This window comes from Drosophila novamexicana, unplaced genomic scaffold (assembly GCF_003285875.2).
Source record: "Drosophila novamexicana strain 15010-1031.04,08,12 unplaced genomic scaffold, DnovRS2.1 tig00000108-arrow-pilon, whole genome shotgun sequence".
Taxonomy (NCBI): Eukaryota; Metazoa; Arthropoda; class Insecta; order Diptera; family Drosophilidae; genus Drosophila; species Drosophila novamexicana.
The window spans coordinates 5,832,338-5,845,679 of NW_020824772.1; the positions used below are offsets into that span (position 1 = coordinate 5,832,338).

The following is a 13,342-nucleotide window of genomic DNA, read 5'->3' on the forward strand; positions in this document are numbered from 1 at the left end:
AATAATTTTATTGTAAAATAGAGCAAAAGTGATATATTTACTTCAAAAATATATCATATTTGATAGAGAGCCTCTGCTTAAAGCTGATTAATCTGGTCGCTTAGTTTTCAACCTGAACTATTCTGGACATATCCTTCTCCTACATTAGATTAGATCGAAATACTAACTATACCACAAACTTGTCACAATTGTTTGAGCAGCTTTTTGTACTAAAAGATATATTATGCATTTTCATTAAATTCAGTTTGACAAGAGTTATATCCTGGAAACAATCGTTTCACAAGCGGATTTTCGTTTGAAGAGGATAACTTACGGTATCAAATCAGATCAGACATCAGACATTCTGCTGGCGTGTAAGGGTATTCAATCTTCTACAGCCCTTAGCTAAACATTTTTTCTGGTTTTTCCTGTAGATATGAACCTGAAGTCAATTGCGTTGAGTTCTGTGCCGTGTCGTGTCGTGTTGACTGGGCCCGAGTCGCTTGTGTCCGTTATATTTCCGTCTGAAAGCACCAAGTAATCATAAAGTGATGGAAATTCAATTTACACAATATTAAATATGGCAAGTTGTGAACTCGCAACAAGGATGAGTTGGGATTTTTGAGCTACTTGCAACCAAGCTGTGCCTGCCGGAGCGCCAATTTGGCACTTTTTGTGCGAATTGGGTCTGTGTGTGTGTGTGGGTGTGTGTGTACTGTATGAGAGTGAGTGTGGTTTATTATTATGCAGATTAGGCCAAGTCCCTTGGTTTACCTTTACTTTTGACTTGACATACTCACAGCGGGCATGTGTGTGCGTGTGTGTGAGTGCGCATAAAAATCTACACACTCTTAACTTTGCCTTTTCCCCGTCCCGCCCATGCATGTATGCAAATTGCGTTTCATTTTGAGTTTTGTTACCTTACCGCGTGTGTGTGTGTGTGTGTGTGTGGAGGCAGCTGTGTGTAGGAATATTTACACACATATTTATGGGCAGTCGATGCCTTGACTTAAATTCAACCTCACGTCAAATGTCACGTTTTATGACTGCGCATATCAACAACTTGTGCAGTTCGCTTTTGACGCACTCAGTAGTGGCAATTGGCTCGCCGTGCCCACGTCAGCATTATGCAAATGTTGTGATTTTTCATTTTGTTTGTGCTGCGAAACAAAATTGCATTAATAACATGTAATTGCAGATATCTGTGGTGGCAATTAGCCTATCGGCGGATTCGCGCAGGCCAGTGCCATGCTGCATCCAACAGATACAGATACATTCACAGTTAAAGCATGGCCTGGTAACTCTGCATGGGTTGGCAGTGTTGGGTTATGTGCAAAAAGCAATTACCTAAGGGAAATTGCAAAATTAGAGAGCAAAATCGAAAACAAAGTAAACACAGAGTTGTCTAACTAGTTACATTTGCAGCTCTCAGCTATATTTTGCGCTCTCTCTGCTCTAAAATGTTGTGCACGATTTTGATTTGGCTCATTTGCATTTGGAAAATGAACAATGTTAATTTGATAGCGGCGATAGCGCCAAGAACTGCAGTCAGCGATGCGTAAACTGCAGATAAATGCCGTCCAAAGAAATTTGGCCCAGTTGTGGGAGTTGGCCAAAATTTGCGACATGTCTAATGGGCTGAAATTTAATGCACTTTTGTGTAATGTGGCAAAGTCAGCTTGGCGCATTTGGCATTATGGACACATAACAAATGCTGGACATTAGAGCCAAAGCCAAAGCCAAAGTCAACACTTACAAACACACACACACACACAACCAACAACAGCAGAAGTGGCGAATGCCGCTGAGTCAACTGTCAATTAATCAATTCGGCTGCCTGGCAAATGTTGCCGCTTTGGCCATCAATTTGATGGGTACACGTTAAAGCAGGAGCTTCTTCTAGTGGGGGCTGCCTGAAGCGAGCGGCCATCCAGTAAGTGTTTGCCTCAACTGCGGCACAGCTGCGAGTGGATGTTGCTGTTGTGGGTGTAACAAATGTTTGGGTTTTCAAAAAAAGCAACTGCGTTATGCCGCGAAAATAATACACAGATTTGCGATACTTACACACCCAACCCCAACCCCAACCCCAACCACACCTACACACACACACACTTAAATACACAGGGGAACATATTTTATTTTTGACATTTGTCTGTTGCCTACCTTGCGGCATGCCTCGTGCATTTTAATGCCTCGCCCGAGGCGTGTATTGTAGCACAAATTTATGGGCATTTATTGAACATAAGTGTTGGCAATTCATGAAACAGCTGCGTGCCGTTCATTATAAAAGCCAATTTTAAATTGGGCGCTCGTCATACAGATAGCATTTTAATAAGCACGCAAGCCGCGCCTCTCCCCCCTCTTCATATCTAGGCCAAGTTGGCGATGATGTCACGCGAAGCTGTAGCCAAAGATGAAGATGAAGATTTAAGCCAAGTAGTAAGTGTGTGTGTGTGGGCGTGGCTGTGGGTGTGTGTGTGTGTACATATTGTGGTATGTTGAAATGAAGATTTATAAACCTCTCAGCGCTGTTTTGCGGCCTGTACTCAGACGGTGCAGGTCTTATGTGTGGGTTCAGCAAACCCATAAATCTTGTGCAGAATCTTGTTTAGTTTATTGAATTATCAATGGGCATATGTATGTATGTGTGTATGTGTATGTGTATGTATATGTACGTGTATGTGTGCGACATTGTCTGGCATAAAACTAAAAGAAATATCAAACACGTGCGCCAGCACTTATGTAAATAAGCTCTGCCTCTCAACTGTTATGCTGTAGGCAAGGGCACTGGCACGCCTATATTTATAGTTTTATTTGTCTTCGCATTCTAGGCTTTGTCTTATCTACATCTCACGCTTTGACTAACAACTGTTCCACTCTATGTGGCATGACTGTGAATTGGACTCTGTTGCCCCACCTGCCACGCAGTTGCGCTTAATTTTCATGACTCATTTAAATAAATTTATTGTGTTGGCTGCACACACCTTAAGTTAATGCTTTGCTTCCATTGAAATTGAATAATATGCTAATGCAATCACAGCTGGAACAACTTTATGCCATTTTAAATGGAAATATAATTTTTGAAGCACACATTTTGGCTTCAAAGCAATCGCAGTAAAGTTTCTTGAGTTTTGACTTCTCATTGTAATTTGTTGTTTACGAATACATAAAATGCTGATATAAATATGTATGAAATCTGCACAGGCTCTGAACACAAACAAAGGACTGGAAAACGGACGCACCATAAAACGAATCAAGTGAAGTGTTCATTTTATGGTTTCCCATAAAAATAGCTGACATTTTTCGGGTCCCGATATAATACTCCTCTTATAACTCTTGCAATCTTATTCAATTCAAATTGTTAATAATTGATAATAAGCTTTATAAGGTAGAAGAATTGCGAGTTTTGTCATGATATTTTGAAAAACCGAAAATTAATTATTATCATTCAGCTGATCTTTATAAGATTTTACTTTCATTCAAGAGCATGAGAAGTTCGTAAATTCCAAGTTGGGAAAGATATCTTTCAAAATTGAAACCAGTTTGTACAAACACATTATTTTAACCTAGATATCTATAGATATCTAGCCTGAGTATTAGTTCAGTTTCATTCAGATGTGGATTGTATGAACGACAAGGTTTTTCACGAATGTCCCAAGGGCAACTTTATGATATAACAATACGATGCCTACGAAAAATAATGTTTTTCGTTATTTTGTGTATGAGCTTAAACTATGAGGCTAGCTTACTTGGAAATAGACAAACTGACAGTCGATGCGTTCCACAGTTTGTGCTAAAATTATATAACCAGCGAGGCAATGTACTTTTCTCGGTATGCAGTTCTTTGATGTGGCCAGTTTTCCTATCAACAGTAAATTCCCAGTAACCATAAGAAACCTTAAAGTTCAACTAGCTGCTCCATATATAATTTTACATTATTTATGCGCATTATATTCCTTGTTATAGTGTACTTACATAATATCTTATACTTGCTAGTCACCATAACAAATTACATATTTAAACTTTTGCGCCATAAAGGACAGCGCGCACAAAAATGGAAAACAAAAAAAATGTTGTTAAAGAAAATTTCAATGTCTAAAATCTTAACATTGACAGGCAAGCCGCATTGACTGCATCGACAACAGGCGCAAGATTCCATTGAAAAAGGGGCACTAGATCAGGGTTACAAGGCAGCGCAGGCCACTTGAGCGACACCCCGAAGTGCTCTGCACTTGGCATCAATCAATAATTGCCCATTGAGAGCAGCGGGTGGAATAGCAGTTGCTCTAACTGCAGCTAAGCCATAATTGATTAGCAGCATGCAACATGAGGTGCTTCAGCACACACGAAAGCACACGACCAGAATGCATAATGGTGCACATTGAGCTGATGCTGTTGCTGTACCCTTAGCCATATAGCTACAGCTCGAATTATATATTGCTGCAATGTCTGGCTTATATTCCTTTTTTCATGACAGGGCCACAGGCAATTGCCTGGCTTGTCTTCTCTAAGACGGCTTTTGTATGCTAGCGCTGTCGACAATGATGGATGCTGAGACTGGGCTCCAATTGTGTCTGCAATTAATGGCACACACACACACACACAACCGACCACATACACGACCACAATTGTATCTTTGAAATCGCTTTTCAATAAACTTATCATCTTATCTGCTTTTACAGTCAACCATTTCTGAGAAGGTCTTCATATCAAATTTTAACTTGAATTAACTTTTAATTACCATGTGCATTTTTGCACTTAACTTTGAGGTGGAAACTTTAATTAATATTTTTTTTGCTCTCTCTTTTGCAGGTACGTTTCAACAAGCCAGCCAAAAGCGTAAGTAGTTTCTCAGAATTGCTCTTATTATTACACACTTATCGATCAAGTTGCCTGGAACGTGTTCAAAGTTGGCCGCTTGAAGTGCGCTTCAAAAGCTTTTACCAAATTATTCAGTTTTCGGGAGAAAAAAAAAATATATATATATAAATATATTTATCAGTGTATAGAAATCAAATATAAGATTCGACAAGTTCAATGAAAAATTGCATTGCCGAGAAAAAAATGCAAATACATTTCTACGCTAACAAAGTTCCTGCTGCCCAGCGTTGAGAAGCGTTCAGATACATTTGAATAAAAATAAAATTCGAATTCCAAATCGAAATGAAAATGTAAAAGGAAATACCTTAAGCGCACGCCAACCGAGCGGCGACTAGTCAAGGTCCGTGTCTGTCTTTCGGATTGTTTGCCTGTTTTTCCTTTACCTTGTCCAAGTGTTCTTCAGTCTTAAGCACCGGACAAGCGTTGGCCTGGCGCTGTGCGAGCTGAAAGTTAATTAGCTTGTCAGTGTTTGAGACACATTAAAGCTGCTGCCAGAAGCCAGTGCAATGAATTGTTAGGGCTAGCCAAATCGTTGGACAACACGTAATATTCATTAGTCACATGGCTACGGGGCGTATGAGTAATATTAAGTGCAGCCATCTAAGCAGTGCTGTGTACATATTAATCTTTAGCTGATTTTGGTGCAATTTGCAGCTTAAGTGGCAATTAATAGAGGGTCGTTATTTAAGCACTTGAATGTAATCATCCCGCTAATTGGCAATAAATCAAACTCAGTTTACCTGCTCTTCTAGCCAACGCAAATATGCACTTAAGCCTTTGCTATATAATATGCATAATTATGTACGTCAGCGCTTGAGACTGAGATTACGACAACAACAACAACAACAGCAGCAGGTGCGGCAGCTGTGACAGCGCTATGTCTATGGCAACATGATTCTTATCATTGGCGCAGGCTCATCTTCATCTTATCTTCATGGCTATGCGAAATGCCGGCTCACCTGCAGCTGGCGTTTTCGCTCGTCTCTTAATCAACGCGTTTTATCGCCACGATTTTATTTTCGGGCTAAATAAACTATTAGGAAAACTCATTTTCATGAAAATCCACTTTAATTGCTGTTGCCGCTGCTGCTCGTCAACGGCTGCGGTTACGCGAACCAGCAACAATAACGAGCATAAGGCTCCGGTATCTCTGTGGTGTGGCATTTGCCAAACGGCGTTACTTGTAAATTTAACGCAAATTGTCTGTAACATGAGCTGTTCGACTGAGGTGTCGCTGCTGCGGTTCGGCGCGGTGCGGGGCGGACTACACTGCGGGTGGCCCTGTAAGTGCCAACAGCAGTGCCGGCCATTAAATTTTCACGAATTTTGTGTCTGTGTGTGTGTGTGTGTGTGTGTGCAGCAAACCCAAGCAGACATTCGCACAGGCAATCTGCAAGCAGGCAGCAAAGCGTAGTAGAGGATTATAAATGCCGACAAAAGTGTCGCAAACAATTTGACTCCTTGAGAGAAAGATACAGATCGTACAATAAACAAATATTGCATGGACAAGTATTACACCGTTGTTTAGCACTGCAAGACTTTCGATAAGGAACATTGTGAAAATTCGATAGTCGATTATTGCTGTTATCGTTACTATCGATAACAGCAATTGCAGACAACATTCTATGCTTTAATTGGGAATGTTATTATCAATAACATTCTTAAGCTCGACTCTTATGTCAAGATTAGTAAATGTTATTTAAGACAAAATCTTCTAAAACCCAATTCATTACCCAAATTTTCTATAATTCTTCCTAAACAATTTAGCCATATATTTTCTTTGAATGGGTTACTCAAAAGCATATCTAAAAGCAGAAGCTTAATGAATATAAATACTTGCCAAGTTCCACAAACAATCCTTGATGTCTGCTGCCAGCAATTTTTTAAGGCTTTCACACTTGTCACCTGTATAGCTGTGTGTGCTTCTGCGTGAGGTTATTAGCGTAATGTTGTATGGCTCTTTGGGCCGTCTGTCTGCCGCCAGCTGAAGGAGTATTTGATGTCGTCATCATCGTCTTTGTCGAACTTCCCGGTCTCAACGCATTTAGTTGTTGGCATCCTTGGAGAGCAATTTGCAAAACACCAGAGCTGCGGTTACCTTGTGCCTCTAAGTTTCACCTCCCCGGTCGGTTACACCTGTTCATTGTGTATATATTAGTAGGCAACTTGTTTACATGGCAGTTGCGCGGATTATTACGGCCATTTTGCGGTTTTTGATCGTTCTAGTTGCACAATATGTAATTAAAACCTGCATTTAATATGCCCACACAGATACACACGCACACGACGACAATTTGAAGCGTTTAGCATTGAAACAAAGTGCTGTAAATTAACATAATGTCTAGGCAGACAAACGAACGAGCAGAACGACAACAACAACAGCAAATGCCGCCAACAAAAATACAAAAATATTTATGCCAATGCAAATGGCGTCTGCATAAAATTTATTGACACTTTTCGAGTGCTGCGCATTGTCATTGTCATGGCTAGGCAGCTGGCGGCTGGCGGTGTGTGCAGGTGGTGGGTGGGGTTGGGGGACGTTTGGCGGGCTTGGCGAGAATGCTGAATGCGGCACTGTGCAGGTCTCTTCCGTTTTTCAGATATCGTTGCGGTTGACATTGTTACGCCCATGGCCACGCCCAGGCTTACGCCCATAGACCCACCCTGCACCTAGACCAAGTACCACATGGCAGTGCCTGTAGCGTTTAACGCATAGTCCTACAAGCGTGTCCTGGCATCCTTGGGTCTGGTATCCTGGTTTCTGGTGTTGCTGCTGCTGCTTCTGCTGTTTTTCCTGTGATTCGTTCTCGTTTTAATGAGCAAAGTTTTGGCATGTGCGCTATTTATTTGCAGTTTAGCAATCAGCACGCATCCCAGCAACAAATGCAGATAAAAGCGAGTGCGTCGCATAACAATTCATTTACAATCGTTGCGCAACAAAAATTGTCGACATAATGAGTATGGCATTTAGTAGCACACACATCATGCAAATATAAACCAGTTACAGTCTGATTTTCGTTACATTTAAATACATAATTAACTACGCATGTTGTCGTCGTTTGAAATGAATTCAATTTAACTTGCGTGCGCTGCGATCAGAAATATATTTTGCTCACATTTCGAGCAGCTCAACCAACTATCATGAACTCACGCTGATAAAAGTTGCTAAAAGTGAAAAGTAACAGAAAATTAGCAAAAATAAAAGTAACTTAAAACCAATAAAAAAAAAAAAAAAAAAAAAAAAAAAAAAACTATCATGAGTTTTAAAATTTTAACTTGACTTATGATTAAATTCCATTTCAATATTTATAGCATACTTTTTGGAGCTACACAGACTGGGGAACATCTAGTTAAGTTAAGAATATGGATTATAGCTTCTCACCTGACCAGTACAGCCTGAGAAGTAATATTAACAAACAATATTTATTAATCAATGAAATAGGCTAATTCTGCAAATTTATGAAGAACTGTTTGCTAATGAAAGAAAGTAGATTACGAGTGAAGCATAGTCTACTAACAAAAAATATTGGAGCCCCAAACGCAATGAAATTTCCTGTGCTTGATATTAAATCTTAAAATGTTTATATGATATTTATTATAACATAAATAGTTCATGCTATTGCCCTTAATGTATGTTATAAGCATTTCTGTGGATCCCTAACGAATGCGGCCCTTTGAAATAGAGTTTCACAAAATCCACATTAAGCCACTATGGAAGCCACCACATTTGTGCAAACTTCTGTATAACATATTTCGCTTATGTATTATATGTATTATGTATTTAAATTTAAATGTTTTGCAGACAGCATCATTTGAATTTGCGCTCGAACTACACAAATTCAGCTGGGCTGCAGCAGCTGCTACCCACAATGGCAAATGGGAGCAAAGCCCAAATACCTCATCCAAACCGAAAGCCAAAAATATATTGCAAACAATGTCCATTTAAAATATGAACAGCATTTAATTTAATTAGAAGGTGCAACCGCAAGCTCTGGTCTGCCTTTTTTGAACTCGATCGCTGCAATTTTGCCGAAATCATAATCAAAAGCCGGTTAAAACTATGAGTATTCGAGAATCAAACTAGTAAAAGAGTTGCAGTCGGGACTGTCCGACTACGCTATACACTAAGCTGTCGTAACACCAATGGCACTATCTTCAATACGTACTTAGAGCCTTCTTGTCACCTTGTTGCCAGACTATTATTGAAGTGTGGACCAAGAAATAGACAAACAGACGGAAGGACGGAAGCATCAAAGCCTACCAAGAATTAATTTACCTATTGGGAACGGAAGAAGCATTCTTCTGCATGTTGTATACTATTGTACAAATTAAATGGGGTGAGGGTATACAATTTGTACGTGAGGATTTGAACCATCGAGTAGAAGCATAGTTAACTGGTTTAGCAAAGCGGATTAAAATGCGCTCAAAGTTAGGAGAACGCTGAGGCAAGTTTTAACTGCAATCACCTTGAAAATGCACACGATGCGTATTGCACGTGGGAGAGTCTATGTATGTGTGTTTGCTGAGCGTGCTTGGCAAAGCAGAACTCACTAAACGGAAAGCTGTGCACAATTGCCGCGCTTAAAATTTCCAACACACACACACACACACACTCAGGCACACAGGCACGCACCGACAATAATTGATGCGTTGTGCGTGCGTGTGTTTGCTCACTGAGTGCAGCTTAGGTAAAACAGTTTCCTCTGTAGTTGCTTAATTTCATTATGGAAAAAACATGTTTGCCCCACACACCTTATCTCAGCTGATGGACAGGCTAACTAAAGCAGAGCACCTGTCATAAACACTGAAGCGTTTTTCCATGTTGTGCGTCAAGCTGATATATACACATGCTTACTCACACACTTGCACACGCACGCACACACACACGCACGCACACATACATAGACATGTATATACAAATCATTAACATCATGTCTTTGTCTTTCGTCTATACCCAAAACCCCCGCTTCCCCTCTCCAACCCAATAAATACACCGAACTCAGTGGCCGCCACAGCGCATTTGAAGTCGCCCGGCATTGAGGGCGAGGGCGCTGGCGAGCCATGGATGCAGCCGGTTGTGGCATACTTGGAGGCGCCGGTGCGACCCACAAAATCGCCAAGTAGGTGGCGCCACTAGCAAAACTCAATTTCTCTCGCTCTCTCACTCTCTCTCTCTCTCTTGATGTGTGTGTGTGCTTCCCGCGCCCGTAGTTAACAGTTAAATTTAAGTGTCTATCTGTAGTTGAAAGTTGACTTAGTTGAAATTGAAACCGCTTTCTAGTTGTAAATACATCAACACACCACGCACACACACACCGACAAACACAAACACGCAGACACACACACACACAGACACAGACACTGACACACTAGCGCACAGCCCTGGCTGGTATACATACAGTTCAACTCTTGTTTTACTGCTACGTTTTGTGTATGTGTTTGTTATGTTGTGTGTGTCTATTGTCTATTGTATAACCATTGCTGCGACTTGTAACTACTCGACTTATCAATGCCAAAAACCGCACACAAACTTTACCCGTTTGTGGGCAACTCTCTTCCCCTCTCCTCTCTCTCTCTCTCTCTCTGTCTCTTTCTCTTTGCATGTAAGCAGAATGTGATCAGACGTTTGTCTCGCGCATTGGAGGGCCACAGAACGGCAGCTTCACGGCTCCGCTGCTGCATAACCATCGGAATCATTCGCGGCAATGCCTCTACACATTCCTAGCAGGACCTGGTCAGCGCGTCGAAGTAGTTTTTAAATCCTTTAATTTAAGAGGAAGTCCGCCAGAGTAAGTCACGCACAGAAAATTGATTTTATTATTTATTATAATACTCGTTCGCAAAGTGAGAGGAGTATATTGGTTTATTGCTGTCCGTCTGCTAATTATCTCCTCGCAATTAAAGTTAAGAAAACCTTGCTTTTATACAAGACTGTGAACGAGTATTATTCTGTCGGTTACAGCCGACTGTAACATTTGAACATATATAATCTGGCCTTTATTATTTTAGCGGTTCGGCCGTCGGTGAGTTACCAAGGTGAGTAATTAATTTGTTAATTAATGACAGCTTAATTTGAGTTTCGATAACGCTTTGCAGCTGTGTTCATGAGTACATGGATATCTACTCGGAGGTGCAATCGTCCGAACCAGCGGAGCTGATCAATTCCCCATTCGGCGGCCGCTATTGTGGCGCAATACCGCCGCGTCGTCGCATTTCCATGTACCGCGCCGTTGCCATTTCATTTTTTAGCAACAAGAATGTGTCGACGGACCTGTTCGAGGGCACATTTCGGTTTATAAATGCATGTAAGTGCAACCCGTGGCGTCTATTGATTGAGCAGTTAAACCCTAATCGTATGCCCTTCACAGCGGAATATGAAATTGGTATACCCATTGCTGGATCGCCATGTTCCTACACGATAACGCCTAGCATGAGTATCAATAAAACTGGCGCACTCATATCGCCAACCTATCCAGGTGCCTATCCGAAGGATATGTCATGCACATATCAATTTCTTGGTGAATCGAATCAGAGAGTTAGATTAGAGTTTCGTGATTTTGATCTGTTTTTTGGTGGACCACAGTGAGTACCCCTAATGCTGTACAAATTCACACAAGACACACGCACACACACACACACACACACACACACACACACACACACACACACACTCTCAAAAAGTTTCCAGTCAAAATCAAAGCAAATTCTGGATATCTTTGCGGTATTTGCCTTGACATGCAGCTTCCACTGACACCACACACACAGGCACACACACACACACGCACGCACAAAGAATCATATTTTCGTACTATCTGCAAGAATTGCTTATTTAAATTCTACGTAAATTCTATTCTATTTATATATGTACGCTCTATTCCAATTGCTATTACAATCTATTCGTCTACAACAAAATTATTGTTTACTATCATCATCAACAATAACAACAACAACAACAATAACTACAACAACATACAATCAAAAAAAAAAAAAAACAGCTGCCCATTTGACTATGTGAAAGTGTACGATGGTCCAGATAATTCGTCAGCATTAATCGGTACATATTGCGGACAGCAAAGAAACTTAGTATTGTATTCGAGCGAGTCGAGCCTTTTTGTTCATTTTTATACCCTGCCGCGCACCGCAAATTCGCAAAATCGTGGCTTTAAAGGAATTTATGAATTTAGCGAAAGTTTTGTTAAATTAGATTTTATACGTAAGTATTACTCAGCGATAAACCATATAATCTACATTTCATTTTCAGTTGCCATTGCCCAAAACTGCGGCCATTTTGTTGCATTGCTCAGCAAAATGGCCGCCACGCACACATTTAACGGCTCCGTGTATGTGTTTGATGCACGTTTCCACTCAGTGGCTTTTTGTTAATTTTTGTTGCATTTTATCAACATTCGGTTTACTGGACACTCACTAATCAAATTTATCTACAACTTAACCCTCTATCCTTCTCTCTCTCTATCTCTCTGTATCCCCTTTTCCTCTACTATGTATTGCAACTCTAACTGAAATTCTGAAAACTACGTTATCTGCTGCAACTGCTATCTGAAAATATTTACTAATTATCTAAAAATGCAACAATAAACACACAACATTTATTGCGTCCATCAGGTGAAAATGATGGCATTCACATACGTGGCTCAGAATGTGATCAAAAGATTTTATCGAAAAAGGAATCAACTGGTTTTGTGCTCTCCCCCAACTATCCCTATCCATATATACCAAAAACTGTGTGTAGGTGAGTGTAAAATAAATGTATAAATAAATAAATCTTTTGCAGATATTAATAATATAATATCGATATTCCATATCCATATGCTTCGCAGATATTTCATCTATGGCATGCAAGATGCCCAGCATCTGGAGCGTGTGCGTCTCGAGTTTATCTCTTTCAACATACCCAAAGTGGAGCACAAGGACAAGAGCGAGTGCGCAAACGCAAATTAAACACAGTATGACAAACTAAAGGCAATTAACGTCCATGTCTGTTTCATTCTAGATCCAACTGTACTGATGGCTATCTAAAGATCTATCTGAAGGGCCAAGAGACGGCCGATGCGTACGACAAGTTCGATTATGAGCTTTGCGGCAATGAGACGCAGCGCGTCATCAGCGATGGGCCCCGTCTGGCGATGGTGTTTAGTTCGGGTGAGCTGCAGGGGCGCGGCTTTAAGGGCAAGTACATATTCGAGACGGAATATAAAATACCCGGCACGGCGGCACCGGACGGCACCTGCAGCTTTACGTATGTGAGCAGCTCGAAGAAACGCGGCGAGTTAAACAGCCCGCGATATCCATCCAACTATCCGTCAGACACAAACTGTTCCTATTTGTTCTTGGCCGAGCACAACGAGCAAGTTACCATTGTATTCGACCACTTCAAGATCAAGGCCGACAACAATGGAAACGCCACTGCGGGCTCTTATGGGTAAGTGCAGCTCCAACTGCAGGAATCAGCCGATATCAATGT

General features: G+C 40.9%; 1 protein-coding gene across 6 annotated transcripts in view; it reads left to right on the forward strand.

Annotated features, from left to right (window-relative positions):
• Positions 1–13,342, forward strand: part of LOC115771944 (cubilin) — a 49,592-nt gene that overhangs the window by 32,201 nt on the left and 4,049 nt on the right. For all 6 annotated transcript variants that reach the window (XR_004018999.1, XR_004019000.1, XM_030717843.1 and 3 more), the window contains 8 exons: positions 10,472–10,649; positions 10,870–10,896; positions 10,957–11,165; positions 11,229–11,442; positions 11,856–12,073; positions 12,484–12,610; positions 12,699–12,800; positions 12,872–13,300. Coding sequence is in view for 4 of the 6 variants with exons in the window: in XM_030717843.1 (XP_030573703.1) it covers positions 10,472–10,649; positions 10,870–10,896; positions 10,957–11,165; positions 11,229–11,442; positions 11,856–12,073; positions 12,484–12,610; positions 12,699–12,800; positions 12,872–13,300 (1,504 nt within the window). In the remaining 2 variants the exon portion in view is untranslated. The remainder of the gene's footprint in view (positions 1–10,471; positions 10,650–10,869; positions 10,897–10,956; positions 11,166–11,228; positions 11,443–11,855; positions 12,074–12,483; positions 12,611–12,698; positions 12,801–12,871; positions 13,301–13,342) is intronic.